At 36.4% G+C, this 23373-nt stretch overlaps 1 protein-coding gene across 2 annotated transcripts in view; it reads left to right on the forward strand.

The window, feature by feature from the left end:
* Plppr1 (phospholipid phosphatase related 1) overlaps nucleotides 1–23373 on the forward strand; it is a 247761-nt gene that overhangs the window by 122375 nt on the left and 102013 nt on the right. For both annotated transcript variants that reach the window (XM_070005822.1, XM_070005830.1), the window contains exon 2: nucleotides 8582–8689. In XM_070005822.1, coding sequence (XP_069861923.1) covers nucleotides 8627–8689 — 63 coding nt within the window. In that variant the 5' untranslated portion in view covers nucleotides 8582–8626. The remainder of the gene's footprint in view (nucleotides 1–8581; nucleotides 8690–23373) is intronic.

Here is a 23373-nt window from a genome sequence, read left to right on the forward strand (position 1 = left end):
ACAGCACTGTCTCATTCTGGGTTGTGACTTGTCTGCTGTTGATACCTGTTTGATTCATATGTGTGTCATTTAATGGCTAACCACACATCGGGCACCTAGGTACTTAGCAAGGTCTTGCTGGCTTGTTGAGTGAGTGATTATAATGGAACCTTCTCAAAGCCTGTCTTCAAAACAGTCTAGTCCACAAGGTAATGCAAACAGGAATACCAGATCCTTTGTGTAATAAGGACAATGTTCTATCTTAGAATAGACTGGCCTGTTGCATGTTAATGCTAAAGCTTGTCAGTGGACATTTCTCACTTAAAGAGTGTGAAAGACCCAACAAAACAATACTTAGACCATCATATATCATCAGCATTATAATACTCACCATAATGACATGATAAGGGTTTCATTGTAATTTTTTTTTTTGTCGGTTGTGGGGCTTGAACTCTGGGCCTGGCTGCTATCCCTGAGCTCTTCAGCTCAAGGCTAGTGCTCTACCACTTGATCCACAACACCACTTCTGGTTTTCTGGTAGTTAATTGAAGATAAGAGTCTCACAGACTTTCTTGCCCCAGCTGGCCATGATTCTCAGATCTCAGCCTCCTTAGTAGCTAGGATTACAGGCATTAGCCACTGGTGCCTGACGTCATTGTAAATTTTGTTATTGATACCTGCAATGACCTTTTTACATCGAACCAGAGGAAGATACAAAAGAACACAAGTATTAGCCATGCTGAAGTATCACATTCATTACTTTCCAGTTGAGAGCAAGGAGCACATATTCTATCCCTAAAATCTCCCCAGACTGAAAGATGACCACATTTCCCTGTGACTTCAGTGTCTCAGGCCTTCTGGGATGTATGTGGGTATGTTATTGGTGTATGTCCTCATGTCTCTGTGTGCTTCTGGTTCTAGCTCCAGTGTCTTAAGGTTTCAGTTTAATAGAGCATTGAAACTTCATTTTCATCTAGCCTTTAGTTTTATTGAAGAAAGCATTCACTCACCACTTTATAATTAGGAAAATGTCTTTGTGCACTTTCCCCCCCGCAGTTATTTTTCCTAATGGGTCATTATATGTAAACAATAGCAATACTATAACAAAGTAGTGGCAATGCCCTTCCATCTGAGTCGTGACATCTTCCTTAGAATCTCTGGTGGCCTTTCTTGTCAGTCGCATTCATGCTGTTTTCTTGCTGCACAGCTGCTTCAGAGTGACTGCTGAAATTCATGGTTGGTAATCTCTTTGTGCTTACTGTTGTTGTAAAGACTAAACGTGTTTTTAACAGAGAAAGATTACTTTTAGGTGGGCTTTCAAAAATGTTTTTAAGAATTTAATGAAATAATTTGTCTTGTCTTTTCAAACTTACCTTTTTTAAAAAAAATCTTTTTCAGCTTTCTGGGAATTGAACCCTGAGCCTTGTATAGGTTAAGCAAGTGCTCTGCCTCTTAAGCTATGTTCTCAGTTCTAATTTCACCTTTTTGTTGTTGTTGTTGTTGTTAACTGGTAATGGGGCTTGAACTCAGGGCCTAGGTGTCCCTGAACTTTTTTTTTTTTTTTTTGGTGCTCAAGGCTAGAGCTCTATGACTTTGAGAGACAGCTCCACTTCTGGTTTTTAAGAGTTCATTTGGAGATAACAATCTCCATGCCTTTTCTGTCTGGGCTGGCTTTGAACCACAATCCTCAGATCTCGGCCTCCTGAGTAGCTAGGATCATAGGCATGAGCCACTAGTACTTGGCTCAATTTTACCTTTGAAAACGTGTTTTAGAAGATTTAGATCTTGGTTTCTAGGACTACCAGATGTTTTATTTTTCATATTCTTTGTGCCCAGGTTAGAGTAAAATTTATTTGGAAAAGGTAGAAATAATTAAACTATGACTTAGACTAGGACCATATTGTTAAGTTAATGTAAGATGTGGAGAGGTTTGACTCAAGAGCTAAGAAACTGACCTACTATGTGTCAGGTACTACATAGGTGCTAAAGTTAGGCAGTAATGCTGAATAAGATAAGCATGGTTCTTCCCTCAGGGAGCAAAGACTGACAATACAGATGCACAATAAATTATGAAATCTGGTAAATGTCTATTACAGACCTTAGCAGTCTAGGAGGAGAATGAAACTTTTCCTCCTGAAAATGGCAGTAAGTTTCAGACCTGAAGAAGAGTGGGGAGTTGTTTCCAAAGCAAATACAGAGGCAGAGCAGATGTTCTAGGCAGAGTGTGGGGGAACTTGGAGCTGAGAAAGAGTTGGTGTATTGAAGGAAAGGAGGAACTAGAATGTAGAAAGCAGGGGATGGGCATGGGGTAGAGACTGTTGCAAAAGGGAACGCAGAGGTTTTGTCTCATGTAGAAGAGAAATCAGACATGGACTAGTTCTGAAATGAAAATTTATTACAAAAAGTAAAATGAACACAGACTATCCCACAGGCAGAGCAAATGGAAATGGAGAGAGTATACTTAGAGGAGCCATTAGAAACCCCCTGCTTTCACTGTATTTGATGTTGGTATAATTTGTGGAGGGAAAGGGAAAACACAAATCGTTTAAATAGGGATACAGGTGAACCCATTGCAACAATGAGATGTACAAATTGTTATGTGGAAAAACAAAGTTTACAACTTGGCGGGGGTGGATGGGGTGGGGGGTGGGGGTGGGGGGCAGAGATGGGAAGGGATGGGAAGGGAAAACAAAGGAGGAGGCAACAATGCTTGATAAGAAATGTACTCATTATCTTGCCCATGTAATTGTAACCCCTCTATATGATATTTTCCCAATTAAAGAAAAAAAAGAAAAGGACTTTAAAGACAATCTTTGGTCAGTTTTGTTGCAGTCTTGGTGATCAATGATCTCAATCAGTTTGCCTGTAGCTTTCTATTTTGCTTTTTGCTTGCTTGCATATTGTGGCTTCAGCTGATCTGTCTGTTCCCTGCCTCAATTTGACCATGTCTAAGAGATATAGTAATACTGTGTGGTAAGGGGCTACAGGATTGGTAAATTCAATTCAAAGTCCTCAGTTCAAACCCCACTGCTACAAAAAAAAAAAAAAAGATTCAGGTAAATAGAGAATCTAAGTCCTGCTCACTCATTGGAATCCAGGCAAGATTCCAAAGTTGAAGAGAAACTGAAGTAGTAGGAGAAGATTCATCAGACATAAGTAATAGGAATAAAGATAAATATAGGTCTTACTAACCTAAAGAGACTTGGAATTATCTCAGGATAAGAGTAAATTAGTTAGGACACAGGGCCCCAGAGAGCATCATGGTTTAGCAGGCCAAAACTAGACCAGAGAGAGACATTGTTTCAGAACATCTTTCCTATAGCCTTCCTATGACCCCCTGGTTGGGGGGTGGGGTGGGGAAAGGTTTGCAGGCTAAACCTGATCCAACTAATGAAGTGTTACCTTGCAAAGCACCTAATTCGAATAGGGCTACCAATAAGAGTACACTTCAGGGTTTAGGATCACCTAGTCTCAGAGAGAGAGACAAAGACAGACAGATAGAGAGAAAGCCACCTGAAGAAGACAGGATAGGTGGCAAGTGGGGCAGTGAAGGGGGCTGCAGTAGCCTTCAAGCTAAATACTCCTCTTTTGGATAAAGTTATTCACACTCATCCTCTATCATCATGTGCATCATTCATAAACTCCAGAGACACAAACCAGAGGAGGCCATAGCAGTCTGGTTAGCAGACTACAACACTGGAAAGAGATGTCTGTCCTGGGCTGTAACACAGAACACTAAGCAGGCATTGCTTGCTACAGGGCTGCAACCCTACCTAGTAGTCTCACTGACTACTGAGCCAAACAGGTTGTGTGGGCTTTACCAGCAACAGCAGAGAATTCTGTATCATTCTGGAAAGGATAATGTGGGGGCCACAACAACTACCCAAGACCCTTAAATCTGGTTGTTTTGCTAAGGTCTGACCCAATTCGGGGTTTCCCCAGTTGTGAGTTTTATGGATCTGTTGTTGTTATTGTTGTTGTTACCTTTCTGCATTAGTCTGAGTTTAGTTAATGGCTAGCTACAGAATACTGGATATTTACTGAGATTCATGGCCCATGGCGGGACTGTGGGAAGCAGGAGGAGGGAGATTGGAGGAAAAGAGAGCATCATTGTCATCCTCCTATTGTGTGTGGGTCTGTGCATTATCATCCTTGACAAATGTTGAAATGCGTGCCTAAAATTAAGTAGAGTAAAACCTTTCTTTTAAAAGCTCAAGTAATGCATTCCTAAATCTCACGTGACCTATTGGTGAAATCTATCTCACATACACCTGCAATCTTATTTCATTTGTTCCTATCCTGTAATGCCTTTGTGGCTTTAAAAATACATAGCTAGATTTTTCCAGCTTTGGAAAGCTAAGTACAGACTGTGATCTTGGTTGGAGATCATGTACTGACTAGAAATGATGGAGCATTGGGAGGGAAATTCATTACCACCCAGGAAGTTAATGCCTCCTTAACATGTGTTAGGGATGAGCTGGTGGTATTTGGAGGATTGTAGTTCACCCTAAGTACTAGAAATAAAATGAAATGTAACCCTCACAACTCTTTTTTTTTTTCCCTCGCCGCTTTATTTTTCCTGTTTTTTCCTTTGACCCTCTGGCAATTCCAACTAGGATTCAACAGCATAAGAGAACTAAGTTTTAGCTTGCCCACTGTTAATTTTAGTCACAATATCCTTTTCCTCTTAAACCAAGCTAAGCATGAGGAAAATCCAGGACATTTCACTAATGTTAAACGTTATAAAACTCACATGTGAGAAATGCCTTTGACACAATCCAAGCCATGCTTTGTGCTCTCAAAGAAAGTGACACCAGGGAACACACACCACATGGAGAGTCCCAAAAGAGTAGACATAAAAATTTAAATGACAGGTGTTGGTGCCTCACACCTATAATCCTAGTTACTCAGGAGGCTGAGATCCAAAGTTCATGGGGCAAGAATGTCTGCAAGACTCTTCTCTCCAATTAATCCTCAGAAAACCAGAATTGACACTGTGGCTCATAGTGTTAGAGCACTAGCCTCGAGTGAAAGAGCTCAGGGATAGCACCTAGGCCCTAGGTTCAAGCTCCACAGCCAACAAAACTAACCAGAAAAGAATATTCTATAGCAGACAAACTAAAGAATGAAAAGAAAAACATTATAGAGACTACTTCCCACTACCCTTTGTGACCCCCTGGTTAGGAAAGATTCTCCTGCCTGGCACTGTGGCTCAAGCTTGTAATCCTAATGACGGGAACTTGAGAGATGGGGTCTGGGGTGGTATCAGCAATAACAAGAACATCTTTCAATAGGATCCATCCTTGGAGGTTACCTGGGAAGCAGGAGAGGAATCTTTTTCCCTTTCTGCCAGGGTAGTTTCAGAGGAAGTCTACTCATGAGCCTAAACTTCACCTCCGCTCAGCAGTAACAAGAAGCATGTCCCCAACCCAGCAGCATCATTGGAGGCCACATAGAGAGCCTGGGCTTCCCTTCACACGGGAGTAAGGGTGTCATTTCCCTGTCAGGCGCTGTAGCAGTGTCAGAGGAGGTATGATGAAACATATGGGACCTAATAAGACTCTGAGCCTTACAATAAACCAAAGTTTCAGTGAAACACAAGTCTTTCTATCAAGAATGTGGAAGAGTTCAAATTCAATGAGAATACAATCAACAGATGTCAATACCAAGATTACGCAGATATTAAAAGTATCTGAGAATTATAAAGTAGCCTTCATACAAATGCTTTAACATTACTTAATCATTTTTCAAAGCTGGTTGCTCCAGAAGGCACTAAGGCCAGATGTGGGAAGGAAAATCTGCTAGGTATGACATGCTAGCTAGCATTTGAGGCTATCAGGTGTCTACTTTTTTCTAATTTCAGAAGTATAAAATATTGCAACATTGTTTTCATTTTCTTAACCTTAATGAGTGAGACTGTGAATATTACTTTACAAATTTATTATTTACCATATCCATTTTTCTAAGTTGTTAGTCTTTTCTAATAATGCCTAACAATTTTATTTTAAATTGACACTGATTTATATCTTTTCCATTTTTAAATTGCTGTTGAAAGTACAGATTAGCATTATAATAGAATAAATATATTCAATGGTATTTGAATTCAAAGCTTAACAAGAAAAGTCTCTGATTAAAATTTATTATGCTAGTAAAACACACATATAAAATACATCATTAGGAAAATTAAAAAGAAAGCAAGGCTGGAAGAAAATCATTACAAAATACATAAATAACACCTGGAATCAAAATATACAGGGAATACTTTGAAAATATTGAGTGACCAATCCAATCGTAGAAATGAAAATATATAAACATTTATTTTATAAAAGGAGATATACTAATGACTAATAAGCCTAGGGGAAGATGCTCAACATTATATGTTATTAGCAAAATGCAAATTCAAAACAGCAATGATATACCATTTCAGATATAATAGATATAATAAAATGATATGGTAGACAATAAAAATGTTTTGGGGAATGTAGAGAAATGGGAATATTCAGTGCTGCTAGGAGTGGGAAAGGGCATCACTACTTTGGGCAACATTTGGCAGGTCTCTTAAAAGTTAAACATAATTTAACATGTAACCCAGAAATTCTCATCAATATCTACCCATGAGAAAGACTTATACAGAGAGGTTCATAGAATCATTATCCATATGCTTTATATATAACCTAATATTAGATATAGTAAAAAAAAATTGGGGATAACCTACATTTCCACTGATTGGTAAAGGTGTTACAATCATTCAACAGAGTATTATTTGCCAATAATAAGGGGGAAATTAGTCATGTACTACAACATGAAGGAATTTCTTAGGCCTTGTGCTAAAACTGAAAGCCGAGGCACAAGAAGCTGCATAGTGTATGATTCTGTTTATTTGAAATGTCCAGGTAAGAAAGATCTCTAAAATCCGTAGGTACATTTAGGGTTACCCAGGCATGGATGGTGGTGAAGTTGGTGAGGGTGAGACTTAATATCAGTAGGCAAGAGAATTCTGTTATTCTCTATGACAATTGCATAACTTGGTAAGCATCCTAAAATATCATTTGAAATCAAATAACATTTGAAATGGTGAAATTATATATCCTATACCTCAGTTTTCACCCCAGAGCTTGTCATATGTTTTTATTCTATTTTTATTTGTTATTAATTGTATGAAAAAGTCATTTAAGATACTAGATGTGTAATGCTTTTTCTCTTTCTGATACCCCCCACCGCATGGATAAGATTAAAATTTTTGTTTTATACATATCACACTGTATCTCATTCATGCTAACCAAAGTACTCATCTGAATCATAAATATGGACAAGTGAATTCTAAGAAACTTTGACTATGGGCAAAATGAAATGGATGCATGTAAGTCAATAATCAAATCAATGTATTAGATTTTATGCATATAGATTCCTTTCTTAATATAAAAATTAGTTCTTCCTAAATCCTAAAACACAATGCAGATGTGCTGTGGTATTATATAATATATAATATCCATTTTAGTTGAAAAAACAAGTTGCCTAAACCTTATATAATTATTGTGATGGGTAGGGGCTTATAAGCATATGATATTAAATCTGATTGGAGAGAGATTTTACTGACAAGCAAGAAGTTGGTATCTTTTAGAGAGAAAGAAATGTAAGAAAGAAAAGTTTCATTCCAGAAGAGGCTTAAAAACACTTGGTAAAAAGAGAAAATAATTAGACATTAACATTAATTCATAATCTTTTTTTAAAGTGCAGAACAAGTGAAAAAAATTGTAAATGTTCAGAGCAGAAACAGGAAACAAGTGAGTCATTGCTCCAATAGAGAGTAAAAGGTGTTGAGAAAAAGTTCTTTGTAATCTGGCAATTTTCATTAAAAGCCCCAAAATCTTCACTTCATTAATTTTTATTAAGCAGAATTAAAACTATTCTATCACTTATACAAGATTATCTTCATTTTAAAGCAGAACAGGGATGTTCTAATAAACCATTTAACAATAAGCTGCGATTGTCTAGCTACTCCCTTCTTATAAGTTTAAGAGGATGTGTAACTGCTTTAATGTTTTGTGATTGGGTCACAGACTCTGGACAGAGGGCATATAGAGACAGATCAGTGATGTATTAACTCAAAATTGCTCATGGCTGAGTAGTCAAGGGAGCAAGGGCAAATCATGGGGAGGGAAAGAAGTCGAAAATGAGAAGCCTGTAGTAAAAGTCAACTTCAGAGGGAGGAGCAAGGATGAAGGCAAATATGGTTGCAAACTAGGGGGAATCAGGCACAGGTGGGAGAGCTCCACGCGGGATGGAGACAATCACAAATATTTGATAGGAGAAACCGTGTTTTATGGCATGAGAGCAATCTACTAGGAGAAGGTGCTGAGCAGCCCCCAGGAAATTAGAATTCTGCCTGTTATACACACAGGAGCTATTGACCTGGTCATTTTGGCTCTAAGACTATTTATAGCTGATGCGCATTGTTTGCTTTTGATTGGAATTATTGTTAGTCTGGATTTATTGTACCATAGTTTTGTGTTGTTTAAAACTATGGTGACATTTTTATGTGTGGATCTAAAGGACTTCGCAACATGTGACTCTTATACCATGCAAACTATTTCTATTTCAGCCTGGACAGTTTTAGATGGTGTGGTCTTGCTACATGCTCTGAGAAATGGCTGTAGGAAACAACACACAACGAAGTTATTCCATCATCCCGTGTTTTATATTTGTTGAGGTATGTGCATTTTTTAAAAACTTTACACATAACTTGTAATCATTTTCACAAATTTATGCTGCGAACTTGGATGACTTCATTAAATTTGTTAATCTTATGGTTGGTACAAATTTTAATAGTATAGATGTCAGGTAAAGAATCAAAAGGTTAGCAAAATGTTTCCTAAATAGGAAGCCATGAAGTAAGAAGGTTTATAAACTGCATCTATGGGGTACAGAAAATTTTCATGTTATATTTGTTTTCTTTTTGCTGGTGGTGTGACTATATTAATGATGGAAGCTACTACAGCATTTGAATTAAATTCCATTTTACAATCATATTCTTACTCAGAAATTCAATATGTCAGGTGCTTTATTGATGTTAGTTTATGTTTTTTGCCTTGAAATCCAAATATACGAAGATAATGTTAGAATTGACTGTTTCTACTAGCTATTTTTCTTCAGTGAAGTATTGGTAGCTTTTATAATGTATGGATTCTTAAAATAATTGTAATCATAGGGGCTTGAACTTAGGGCTTTTTGTTTGCTCAGCTTGCTTATTTACATCTGGTGCTTTACCACTTGAGCCATGCCTCCAACCTAATGTGTGATTTCTTTTGTGGTGGATTACTTTGAGTTACTTCAACTATAGGCCAGCAAGCAGGTTCTCCAGCATCTTCCTGGCTAAATTTTTCCACACCTTCCTTCCTGTATATTTCTATATGTAACCAAGATTACTATAGTGAAGACAAAAACATGGGAAATTTTGGGCAATATGGAATTCAATGGTAAGAAAGCTACCAGATTATCTCAGAATAAGATGTTAATTTGCCAATGTTATTTTTTTTTGGATTCTCAACAAGATACGCTATGCAGAAGATTGTTTTTCATCCTAAATATTAGGTTTAAAATAGGAAAGAATACAGCTGAAAAGTAAAAGCCGGGACATCTTTTCCTGTAAACTGCCTAGATAGTCTTTCATTATGTCAAAAGTGAGCTGTAGCAAGTCTGTCAAAAATAGCTGTAGTTCTGTGTTAGGGCATCTTTTGACTGAGTTTGGGAACATGCATCTTGATCTATTTAATTGTCTATGTGAAAGCAGACACTTGGGCTAACCACTGCTTATAATAAGCACAATGGAATTACATTTAACTTTTATACACAACCTATGAATTATTTTGAAGGATGGTTTTTACTTAAATCTCTATACATTTATATACATGCATAAATATATGTATATTCACATATTATTATATTTGTATATTATAAAGATATAAAATACATATTTATAAATTTACATATATTTTTCCAAAAATCATAACTCAGACTCACTGGCTCTTGCTTTTGTTCATAGGCTGGTGCTCTACCACCTGAGCCATACCTCCAACCTGTAAAGCTGCATTTTGATGATCATTACTTGGCAGTTTAATTTTATTTATAATTTATATTCTCTGGTGGTATTTGTGAACCAGGTGTTTGTATTGCAGAATCCAGTAGAGATAGAAGAGAAGGCTGGAAGATGTTACTGTAAGTTGAGGTACACATATACTCAATTTACACTAACCCTCTACAAGGGAAAACAGAAAACTTGTCTCACAATAATAAATACACATTCTTTAGAATCTGCATGCAACTTGCCACATGATACCAAAGACATCTCCAATCAGACAACAACCACACCTACTGTATAGTAGGAGGTTCTGTGAGGAAGAGAAAGCAGCCCTTTTTCCAGCCGGTCATGAAGAAATGGTAGAAGGCATAGCATTAGCTTTTTTTTTTTTTTTTTCCAGTTGTGGGGCTTGAACTCTGGGCCTGGGTGCTCTCCCTCAGCTCTTCAGCTCAAGGCTAGTGCTCTATCTTTTGAGCCATAGCACCACTTCCAGTTTTCTTAGTGGTTTATTGGAGATAAGAGTCTCAGGGCCTTTCCTGTTCAGGCTGGCCTTGAACTGCAATCCTCAGATCTCAGCCTCCTGAGAAGCTAGGATTACAGGTATTAGCCATCGGTGCCAGCTAGCATTAGCTTTTGAAGTGCTCTCTTTCTCTTGTGTTCAGAAAAACAAAACTTTAAGCTAACGTTGTGCAATGTAGCTAAATTAGTGAGCTCAATTGATTTCCTTTTCTTTTTACTTACTCAATTATTTGATCTAAATGTGATCATATAATGTCTGCGTTTTACAGAGGAAGACATGTCAAGTTCTCTCTTTTGTACTGATCTTCTTGTGTTTTCACCTGACAGAGTTCAGAGTCCATATCTTTAAGTCTCAGTGTCATCTGATTCATTTCATGGGTATAATTCTCCCTTGACAACTCTAAAGTTTTATTATCTTCTGCTGGTAGCTAAAGAAAATAAAAAATATATTTTTTTAAATGACAAAAACATGTAAGCTAGGGAAAACCGGGGAATAAGTCATCCATCATGATGCTTATCCTCCCAGCAGCACTTCAATCTTAAATTTTCTTAAAAATCAAACAGGAACCAAGGCTCAAAGTAAGAGATTTAATTTATTGCTAGATGCTGTAATCTCTGAAGGTCTTTAGCTTTCTAATGCATGAATGATGAGCTTAGCTGGCGGAGCAGAAACTAGAAAAATAAATTACTCTTTCTCTACCTCACCTTGGCACAAACATAAATATAAGTCTAAAAATCTGAGAGATGAAAAATGGTTTATTCTTTCTCTTGTTGTTTTGCTGTTCTTATACCGTATGAAAGTTTAAGATATATCAATGGGTTCCTTAGAAATGGACAAGAGAAAGAAAAAAGAAGTGAAGTAGAATATAATAAAAAATTGAGACAGAATGAAGTGAATCTCAAAGTGATTCTCATGATTTCCATGTATTCCATTTAGCAAGCACAAACCATTCACCTACATTCAGCTAGATACTATAATAGGGGTAAAAGAAAACTTAGCTCAGAATAGCATTGTTAAAATGTCAGTTGCGTCAATGAATGTATTTTCATTGCTGGTTTTTAATTATGAAAGACCATAAAACACAGACACCTACCTATACACACCTATATACACACACAAAATATAAAAACAAACAAAAACAGATATCTCTGTACCCACCACTTAGACCAAAGCTTAAAATTTTCCAATATTTTCTTAAAGGTTTTTTGAAGGAAAGAAAAATGTTGCAGGTAATGCTGTGGGCCTGTATTATTCATGTGAATTCTATAAGTATCTGTGAAGTAATTATATGTATGAACTTAGAAACTTACTTAACCCTACATGATTCCCATACATATTTTTATAATCTTTCCTTTATATGTATATTTTTACAAATACTATTTTAGGGAAATTTTGTATAAATGATACCATATAAACCTTCCTTTTATAATTTAAATTTTCATTCACTGTTTCTGAGTTTATCCAGATTGGCAGTTCATTCAATCTAATCATCTTATTTTATTTGATTATGTAAATATACCTACTGAGGTACAGCTTGAGCCATTTGCTTAATATCTTACTTAAAACATATATATAATTTTAATTAATATTTTGCCTAATATATTTACTTTAAAGAGTATTTATTAAAAAATACCAGTATATATGTATGGAAGAAGATTGAAACCCTAGAATTGCTAGAGAATAGTTTTACTTTCTAGGCATTTGTTTCTACATTATATAACCACATTAATATGTGCATATACGTTTCATAGAAGAAAACTTAAAAAGTTTTATTATTAATTTTATCAGTGTATCTGTATATTTCTTAAAAATTTCAGACAATCATCTGCAAGTAAGAGCAGATTTATTTCTTCTTTTCATTTGCTAGGCTTTTAATTTTTTTGTATATATTTTTATTGTAAATATACTGTTCAGAGGGGTTACAGTTACATAAGTAAGGTAACAAGTACATTTCCTATCAAACGTAACTACTCCCTCCTTTTTTCCCTCTCCCATCCCTTCATTTCCCACCTCCCCAACTCCTCCCTCCTGCCCCCCCCCAAGTTGTAAAGTAAGTCTTCAACATAGTTGTCTTGTGCATCTCATTGTTACAATGGGTAAACCTATATCCTTATTTCAGCATTTTGTTATTTCCCTTCCCCCAGCCCCAAATTAAAATAATGTATATACAAGATTCAGGGCACCGGAATCAAATACAGTGGTTATACCAAGGGGGAAGAACATACAAAAGAAACAAAAATATCATATGGTACATTGTAGGTATGTTAAAAACAACAGCAAGAAAGATTAAACCAGTTGTGTCTCTCTCTTGGGGTTCATTTCACTTAGCATCATCTTATATGGTCATATGTACATAGATTTTTACCTTTTCTGCTTGTTAGGCTTTTAATTTTTGATTAATTTTTTTGTTCTTGTCTTGAGGCTTGAACTGTCTGTGCATTGTCCCAGAGCTTCTGTGCTCACGGTTACATATCAGGTCCACTTCTCTTTTTGGTGATTAATTAGAGATAAGAGTCTCACAGACTTTCCTGCTCAGGCTGTCTTTGAACTGTGGTTCTCACACCTTAGCCTCCTGAGTATCTAGGATTACAGACATGAGTATCAACACTGAGATAGGCTTTTAATTTTTTTCCTGTCTTATTGCTCTGGATAAGTCCTCTTGTATAATACTGAATAGAAGTAGTAGAGACCACATCTTTGTTACTTGCTGACTTGAATGGGACTATTACACGTGCTCTACAACTAAATTATGAGCATGTACACTTTCTTTCTGTTCCTTCCTTGTAGATTAGATTGTTTAATTTGTTTTAAGCCCATTTCCCTTATTGATTAGATATAAGTTCATTTATTTATTAGAAATATGTTATTAGATATAATAGATAGAGGTATAGCTATGGACATTTGGCAGTACCAGGGTTGAAACTTAGAGGCTCATGCTTGTCCTAGTGGTGCTCAGCCATGAAAGCCATGCCTCCAACCCTGCTTTTTGCTGGTTATTTTGGAGATGAAGTCTCAGGACTTTTCTTCCTGGGCTGCTCATGATCCTCAGCCTCCTGAATAGATAGAATTACAAGCCTGAATTACTATCAATCACCCAACTGACTGATTATATTTCTATTTTTTAAATTACCTTTTAATTGTAGACATATGTACTTAGCAAAAAACACCCAGGTTTGTTCATTGCTCTTCTGTTTTCAAAAACAATCAAAGCCTATTCTTAGGCCCCTGTGAGCTCTTAAGTTTATATTCTTGTGTGTGTGTGTGTGTGTGTGTGTGTGTGTCTGTGTGTGTGTGTGTGTGTGTGTGTGTGTGTGTGTGTGTGTGTGTGTGTGTTTTGTTGGTCGTGGAGCTTTAACTGTGGGCTTGAGCACTGTTCCTGCACTCTTCAGCTCAAGGCCAGCACTCTACCACTTGAACCACAGTGCCACTTCTGGTTTTCTGGTGGTTTATTGGAGATAAGAGTCTCACAGACTTTCCTGCCAAGACTGGCTTTGAACCGTGATCCTCAGATCTCAGCCTCCTGAGTAGCTAGGATTACAGGAGTAAGCCACCAGTGCCTTGATTTTTATATTTTCCTTACATTTGTAAGTTAAAATTTCTTAAAATTGTCCCACATTCATCAGTTTTCTTTTTTTTGTTAGTAATACTTTTTTATTGTGAAAATAGTGTACAGAGGGGTTACAATTACATGAGCAAGGTGATGAGTACATTTCTTTTTTTATGGTCATAGTATTTTTTAAATTTTTATTTATTTGTTTATTTATATTTTTATTGTGAAAATACTGTACAGAGGGGTTACAATTACATGGTCTAGATAATGAGTACATTTCTTATCAAGCATTGTAGCCTCCTCCTTTGTTTCCCCTTCCCTAAATTTCTTAATTACTGTTGTGTCTCTTATTCCTTTCTTCTTTTAATTCCCTGATTAAATGAATAGATGTTATCCTTTGGAAATTATTTGAGAAGAGGTTAATTAAACCATAAACATTCTTAGTATTTACCTGATGTTGACTTTATATTGTGATTAACTCGAAATGGTGATAGGACTTGGCATTGAATTTGAGACAGAGAAGATTTCTTCCCACTCTTCTAATCTATGCTTCACCCTAGCCTTTATTATTGCTGATCAAACTTTTCTCTCTTATTACCATTCTCAACAAATGATCCACTTTTCTTCTCTAGTTGCCTTTCATTTTTTTCTTCTGAGTATCCTTCAGTTTCTAGGTGTAAATTTTTACTGGCTATGACTTGCTTTGCACCTTGAACATGAAAAATCATAATTCTTTAAAAAAACTAATGCATCACCTATATAGATATTTTCTTTCATCTCTTTGACTGTAACAGATGTTACAGTAATTCTCTTCAATCTTGTCTCTTCACCCACCATATTCCAGAAGTTCTATGTGCTTGTTTTTAAAGTGTCTATTTTGTGTTATTCCTTTTGTTTATGCTTTGTTTCTTGCACATCTTTAATTATATCACATACATTTATTTTAGACTCTTTCAGACTACTATCTGAAACAATTAGCACTCTGATCCTATTGTTTGTTGTGTCTGTCATCTTTGTAGATTCTTAGTTTATTTTTGTGTGTGTTTTTAAGATCAGTTTTTTAGCAGAGCTTGCTTCTGTAGGATTCATTGGGGACATAGGTTTTAGAAGTATCACTTTAAAGGGCTTTCATATGAATGCTTCCTTGGCTTTGGCTTTATATTCAAAACCTAAACTTGAACAGTCCTGAAGTGTATGTGGCCGAAAGTTTTCCTTCTCTGTAGTCTTGCTCCGTAGGTGAGTTTACGTAGATGTCCCCTCTTCACAAGTGGAAAGCAAGTTTTCAGGAATCTGAAAACTTAAGTCAGAATCTCCTATGCTTTTGCATAGCAGTCTCAGTTCTGACTCAAGTCCTTATACTTTACTCCCAGAGACATAAAGCCCAAGCTCCATTCCTGGCATTGCCCTAAGTTCATTCTTTTACCCAATGTCTTCTGTGTCATCCATTTATTCAGCTCTACTCTGATTTTCAGTACCTTTTTGTTTTAGATTACCTAAGAAAGAAGGAAAGAACAAACAAATGAACAAAAGAAAGAGAATCCTTCATTGTGATGTTTCCAGTAAGATGTTGTACGTGCATTTTGTTTCATAAATGCAGTCAAGTCATTCAGAACAGACTTAGTTCTTACTTCTTTTCTTTCACTAAGGTATTATATGTTTTACACCTTCCACCCCTTTTTTTAACATAATAACTATGCTTCTGTAACTTAGATTAACAAAATTCCTTGTAAAGCTAGGATTATTGCCATGCTTAAAACATGTGTGTGGAATAAACATTGAGAATAAGACATGACTGCCCATAGTGGAAAAATGATGTGTGTTTTCCTAAGGTTTTAATTATGTAAGCACAGTGTGTGGTCTTGAGGTTATTTTGTTTATTATGGCAGTGGGTAAGAAGAGCAAAACCAACCTATAGAATTTAAAGTTCCTAGGGAAGCAGTTGCCTGTCTGGACCCTACCCTAGCCCATTCATAATGCTAAAATAATGGTGGAGAAGCATCCTAGCAAGGCAGTGGGATGCATAAAAGCTCACAATATTGAGAAGTCAGGAGCCATATTGCCCTGGGTAAAACTGGAATGGCACTAAAATGACTTGTTCAGTAGTCATTAGGAAGAAAACAAATTTTGTTGCCTACAGGAACACATGTAGAAGCCAATGAATGGCTGGGAGGAGAGAAGATAAACATCAGGAAAGCAGAATGGGTTAAAATATGATTTGTGATTCACAAGGCAGGTGATTCTAGAAACCAAGTCCTTGAATGTTGGAAATGCAGAAAAAAATGTCGACAGTGCATCTCCTGGTGTTGTCTGGCCTTTAAATACATATTTCTGGATTTATCAGCACCTCCTAAAAGGGTAGTAAATTTCACGGCTAATAAAGAGAGAAATCCAAAATGAGTAAAATTTCTAGATGATCCACAAAATAGTGTTTTGCTCTTCACTAGATGAGGTAAAAAATTAGCAAATGGTGGACAAGACAAAAGCTACATAATCTACACAGCAGGAAAAGGAGAAAGCTAATCTTCAAATGAATGTGAGGATATCTACTTTTTCATTTTCACTTTTGTTCCTTGTACTCAATAAGATGAATTTTTGGCCAGACACCTAGAACACACTAGTTAGAAAATAAAAATAGTGATATAATCAAGTAGTCTATGTTTTTCTTCTTCAGCCCATTTTTCATTTGAGTTTCCTTCTTTCTTCTTTTACATCCTTCTCTCTGATTTATATTCACTCTCCTCTGTCTCTGTCTCTGTCTCTGTTTGTCTCTCTCTGTCTCTGTCTCTGTCTCTGTCTGTCTGTCTGTCTGTCTGTCTGTCTGTCTGTCTGTCTGTCTCTCTCTTTCTCTCTCTCTCTCTCTCTCTCTCTCTCTCTCTCTCTCTCTCTCTCTCTCTCTCTCTCTCTCTCTCTCTCCTTCCTTTGTATTCCTCACCTCTCTCTTTTTTCCCCCATTGCTTTTTCCTCTTATTGCTTCTTTAACTATCATTTTAACAACACTTTTCATACTTGGGATCTACAAAAAAGATGATTTTATTTTCCTGAGAGAAACACCACTCAAATTAACATCTACAGAACCTGAAAAAAAAAGACTGGGAGCTGTCTGTGTGGTCTCTGAGCTCCTCTACAACTAATGCCAGATGTACTTTTCCAAAATACCAACCCTTAAATATTCCCTTTGACAAATTTTCTCAAACACAAGTAGATTCCTCTCAAGACCATTTTTCTATATTCTCTCTAAAATCCTGACTAACACACTGTCAAGCCTCTTTCAAATATATCTGGACTACCAGCCAAACTTTAAATGGAGCTTCATTTCCACAGCAGACAATATGAATGCAATTGTAGCTTGATGTGCGTGGATGAGACAGTTTTTTCATTTTGATAGTTGCTTGTTCTTGCAGTTCTTATTGCTTATTTTTGACAATTCAGTTTTTTCTCAACTTGAACCTACCAGGTGATTATTATAAATCAGTCTGAAGATAAAGAATATCACGAAGTTCAGCAAGAACTTTGATGAGAGGTAAATGAATGGTACATCATCAGTTTTGGGTACCAAGAACTAGCTAGTAAAGCTTCCCTAGCCTCAGGTGCCTCTAGTTTTGAAAGAAAATTCTATCTTACCTTTTTAGCTGCTCTGTGCTCATGGGTGTTTAGATTCTACAGTACGGACTGCTTTGATTTTGAGTCTTAGATTGCAGTTCTCAGATTTTTTTTAAATTTTATTTTATTTTATTTGAGAACATACTGTACAGAGGGGCTACAATTACATGGGCAGGATAATGCATACATTTCTTACCAAGCATTGCAGCCTCCTCCTTTGTTTACCCTTCACCTCCCTTCCCAGCCTCCCCCCTCCCCCCACCCAATTATACCCCCCTCCCCCCCACACACTGACATTGTAAAGTTGGTTTTGACATGACATTTTGTACTTCTCATTGTTGCAACAGGTCCACCTGAATCCTTAAACGACTTGTTTGTCCCCATCTCCTCCACATGTTATACTGACATCAAATATAGTGAAAGCGGGGGTTACACTGTGGGGGAGGGACATACAAAGCAACAAAGAAATAATCTTATAAATGCGTTAGAAACACATGCATGAAAGAAACGAAAACATTAAAATACATATTTAAGGGTTCATTTTCCTAACATCACATTATCTGACCTTTTCCGCTTGACTCATACCTATACTAGATATTGCAAATAAGGGAAACCATGGGACCTATGCTTCTTTGGGCCTGGCTTACTTCACTCAGTTCTCAGATTTTAAAAATTATTATCTTTAAGTAGTTGTACAAAGGAGTTACTATTTAACGAAGTGTGGGAATATCTTGACCAATGTTCTCACCCATCCCTCCCCAACCCACTGAGTGTCCTTTCATTAAAACAAGAAATTGGCTGGTTCCTGCTAAGGAGAAAGTATTAGTTTCATCTGCATATATACAATGCCTGAAAAGCAAACATAAAATGGCATCAAGCAGTCTGAGTTTAAGTCTTGGCTCTTTCATTGCTAATAGAAATTTACGTATGTTCTTTAGATCTCTTTTGTAGATGCTTTTGCAGAATTAATGAAATAATGCACCTGAGCATTTTTGCCAGATAATAGGTGTTTAATAAATATTATACAAAATGAATATAAAATATGTACATAAAGTATGCACATGTGCATACACACACACACACACACACACACACACACACACACACACACACACACACACACACTTTTTCCATTTCCCTTCTCCCTCCAGAATGACAAACTGACACTGTGAGAAGGAATCTGGGCCATTTAATGCACAAATACTTGACATTTCTGGACTTGAATGCTTTTAGACTATTTTGTTGAGCCATTACTCGATAAAACTTCAAACAAGGTGATGAACAAATTGTAATCTTTGAAATTACAGTGACAAATACTAATTGTAAAGTATTTTTCTTGTCTTTTCTCATTGAAGCATCATTCAATGCATGTTTGCAATACTAGGGAATATCAAATTGCAAGTGTTAATTTTTAAAGTGACATATCACTCCTGTCTGCAGATGCTCTTCCAACTGATTGAGGAATTTTCTTGTTCCACATTGAGTTTTTAAGTTGGATGTCTGGGGGTCAAGGTTCTATTGAAGGTAAATTATCACAAAGTGAAGGAAACTTAAGACTAAGAAAATACATCTGGGGCTGGGAAGATGGCTCAGTGGTAGAGCGCTTGCCTTGCATGCCAGAGGCCCTGGGTTCGATTCCTCAGCACCACATACGCAAAAAAAGAAAAAAAGCCGGAAGTGGCGCTGTGGCTCAAGTGGTAGAGCGCTAGCCTTGAGCTGAAGAGCTGAGGGACAGCGCCCAGGCCCAGAGTTCAGGCCCCACGACCGGACCCCCCCCCCAAAAAAAATACATCTGGCCCTGGAGGATGTGGAATCTGAAGAGCAGAGAGGGGCTCTGAGGAAAGTTACATGGTTAGATCCCCAAGGGAAAGATGAGCTGCTGGCTCTGAAACCCTGCTCTCCATTGTTCTATCATCCCCTATCACCGCCCCTCTTATTTTTCTTAGTGGTATATTCTCCTCAACTAACGCTTCCAAAGAAAATAAAGACCCAATATAATTCTGGAGAAAAGTACAAATTTTAGTAAGTACAAGAAAATATGTACAAACTCACTAATAATGAGATTCACTATAAAATACCATGGGTGGATTTTGACTGTGGGAAAGGATGCAGGTCATAATGACAGCACTATTGGCTTGTCTATGACTTGATCATAAATTTTCTGAACAAATCTGAGGATATGAATTATCTTGATTTCTGGTGTTCACGATCCTGATATAATGGTGCTTTATGTTTAAATATCCTGTTTGACATGTGTATCCTGTTATAAAATTGTAGTGCTTGATAACATCAGGAGGATACCTTCAGTCTTATACAGAAGAAATTTTTCTTCATGCTTTAAATATTTGATGAAATCTGAAATACAGAGAAGTTTATCAAGTCACTCAAGTACACACAGCCAATAGATAGCAAAATTGATGTTTTTAAGCTTAACATAAATTCAAGTCTTATATTCTTCCACTATATTTGTATGGGCATACTTACCAGTCTCATAGCCATATTGAGTAGGTGAATGAGAGTAAGGAAAACATTTTCAATATATTTCGAGCCATAATTCAGACATAGAAATGCTGAAATGGGGACTTCCCTTTCTACAGTCTGTCTCCTATAAGAGCCCAAATAATATTTTTATATTTTAATCCAGACAAGGTTCAACTATCTATAACTCCTTGTGAATAGGATAATTTTATTTGATAGAGTTTTGACTTGATTAATGGTAATCAGAAAACTGTTTTGAATGTACACGTAATGATTTGAATATAACAATTAAAAAGAAAACAAAAGAAATCCTTTTGACATCTGTAATTGTTTTTAAAATAGCATTCTTTTAAAATGTATCTGAGTCATCTCAATTATACTCTTCATAATAAAAACAACTTAAAAATCATTCAAGTAACTATAATCCAGTCATATTAAATTTAGTATTTTGGTGCTATTTAGTTCAGATTTAAATACTACTAATAAGACATAATAATACAATTGACTATAATTCCATGTACTCTTCCTTCCAGGATATTCTTATTTTTTCTTTGCTTCTTCATTGGTAACCACCAAGCTGAATTTGATGCACATGGTTTTCTAAGACTTAATCAACTTTTTTTTTTTTTTTTTTTTTTTTTTTTTTTTGGGTCCGGTTGTGGGGCCTGAACTCTGGGTCTGGGTGCTGTCCCTCAGCTCTTCAGCTCAAGGCTAGCGCTCTACCACTTGAGCCACAGTGCCACTTCCGGCTTTTTTCTTTTTGCTTATGTGGTGCTGAGGAATCGAACCCAGGGCCTTGAGCATGCAAGGCAAGCGCTCTACCACTGAGCCACCTTCCCAGCCCCGACTTAATCAACTTTTAAAAAATGTATTTGTTTACCTTGCACATAAATACATTCAAAATATTGAAAGATGTTACTGTGTGTGTGTGTGTGTGTATGTGTGTGTGTGTGTGTGTGTGTGTGTGTGTGTGTGTGTGTGTGCTGGTCCTGGGGTTTGAACTAAGGGCTTAGGTGCTATCTTTGAGATGTTTTTTTTTTCTCAAGGCTCTATTTCTGGCTTTTTGTTGTTGTTCCTTTGGGGGTTTTTTTTGGTGGCTAATTGGAGATAAGAGTTTCATGTACTTTCTTGCCCAGGCTGGCTTTGAACTGCAATCCTTAGATCTCAGCCTCCTGTGTACTTAGGATTACAGGCATAAGCCACCAGCTCCTGGTAACTGTTAATTTTTTTTTAATGTTATAGTAATTGAACACAAGATGTGTGTTCAAACGCTCTATCATAGCCCTAGATTTATAGAAAAAGACCAAAGGTATGAATGGCTAAGGCTATGCCTTGTAAATTGGTGTTTTAAAATTAACCTCTGTTTAAATGAAGCAATCAGTATGGGAGAGGTTCTGACATAAAAACAGACTGCCCAAATCATAGTGGTTTAACCTAAACACATGATGATTTTGTATGAACGGATGGGAAGGTTCTGCTCACCATAGTCTTACAAAGAATTCTTACTTTTTTATCCTGAGCATCAGCTTTCCTTTCTTTCATCAAGTCTAGCCATGTCCATCTATTTCCTCAAGCAAAGAAACCACAGAAAGGTGCATCACCTTGTCACTGCTGATACTGCTCACAGAGTGGATGCTAATAAGAAGCCCTGCAGGTGCACTTGATGTCTGCTGGGTCACCTGAGCATCCATGAGCTGCTGAGTCTTTAGTTTCTGCCTACAGCCCTTCCTTTCATATGACTCAGACATGAACCATGCACTTGAGGATGGATCAGTGTCTTCTGTTCTCATGTTTCTTACACGCTCTCCATCTAGGTTAATTGATTAAAAGTGCTTTGTTTGGGTCATCACGCTCACTGACTTCTCAAACATTTTGGATATGACAGAGAATATTGCAGATACAAGCCAGACAACATCTCCATGCAGATTGGGCAGTACATATCTAAAAGATGTGATGCCTTTTCTGAAATATGCATATATTCCTGCACAACTACTAATCTCAAAAGAATTGATGTGCACAAATATCAGTGATTTTATCTGAGTATTTGAAAAAATATTTTATATGAAAATGTATTAGTTTTCTTAGAAACATTAAGACTCCTTTTTAATATTACATTGTTACCGGTATGTGATGTGTATGTTTGTAATTAAAATACAGAATATTTATAATTCTGTATCATGTAATAATTATATAATGTAATTTTATAATTTATATAAATTGTTTATTTGTATAATTTATAATTTACACTTATCTATGCCTTCTGAGTACTTAGGATTATAAGCATGAGCCACCAGCACTGGACAAAAGCTAGTCGTATTTTAAAAATCTACAATGTCTAGATTTAACATCGTATCTCTGAGAAGACTTAATGAAAACAACAGGAAGAGTTGTCCTTTCAAATACTTGGTCATTTGTACACTTTCTATGTCATCTTTACCCATGCTAATCTTTAGAAACATTAGTATAAGTAATTAGAGTGCTTCACTTGTTTGTCTTCTTGAGGAAAAAACGCATTTGAATGAGTTGACTGTCTTTTCACTGACTATAGGTTCATATATTAAACTGCATTATGTAAAATGAGTAAGCACCTTTATATTCGGTTTTATACAACTATTTAAAGATAAAAATTTTAAAGCAAAACAAAAAAGAATTAGAGAAATACATGATTTCTCAAAAATGAAACAAAGCAAACAAAAAACGTTCTGTGATTCCTACACATCTGTGTTGAACTGTAGTTGCTCTTAGTCTATTTGGTGCCTTATACATCGATTACAAATCTGTGCCCTAGTCCTTTCCCCATGCACTGACCATTAGTAACAGCTCTTTCCAAAGTTATTAAGAAAAATGTAGACTTATAATGCTAATGAGGGTCATAGTTCCTTATACAAATCCGTACTGATATACATGTGTGTGTGTAAGAGAGAGAGAGAGAGAGAGAGAGAGAGAGAGAGAGAGAGAGAGAGAGAGAGAGAGAGAGAGAGAGAGAGAGAGAGATCCAAAGAAGCTAAGTAACTTGTTCAAGATCAAACAACTGGCCATCAATTTGACTTCACAATCATACCTATAATTCTGGACTCTGTCGAAATCAATGGTAAATGATTTATCCACTGGTGAAATTTCAAAATTAGGACTGTAAAAAGAGTTCAAAATGTTTACAGCAAAAACAAT

This window comes from Dipodomys merriami, unplaced genomic scaffold, assembly GCF_024711535.1.
Source record: "Dipodomys merriami isolate MVZ:Mamm:240054 unplaced genomic scaffold, mDipMer1.0.p SCAF_11, whole genome shotgun sequence".
Classification (NCBI taxonomy): domain Eukaryota; kingdom Metazoa; phylum Chordata; class Mammalia; order Rodentia; family Heteromyidae; genus Dipodomys; species Dipodomys merriami.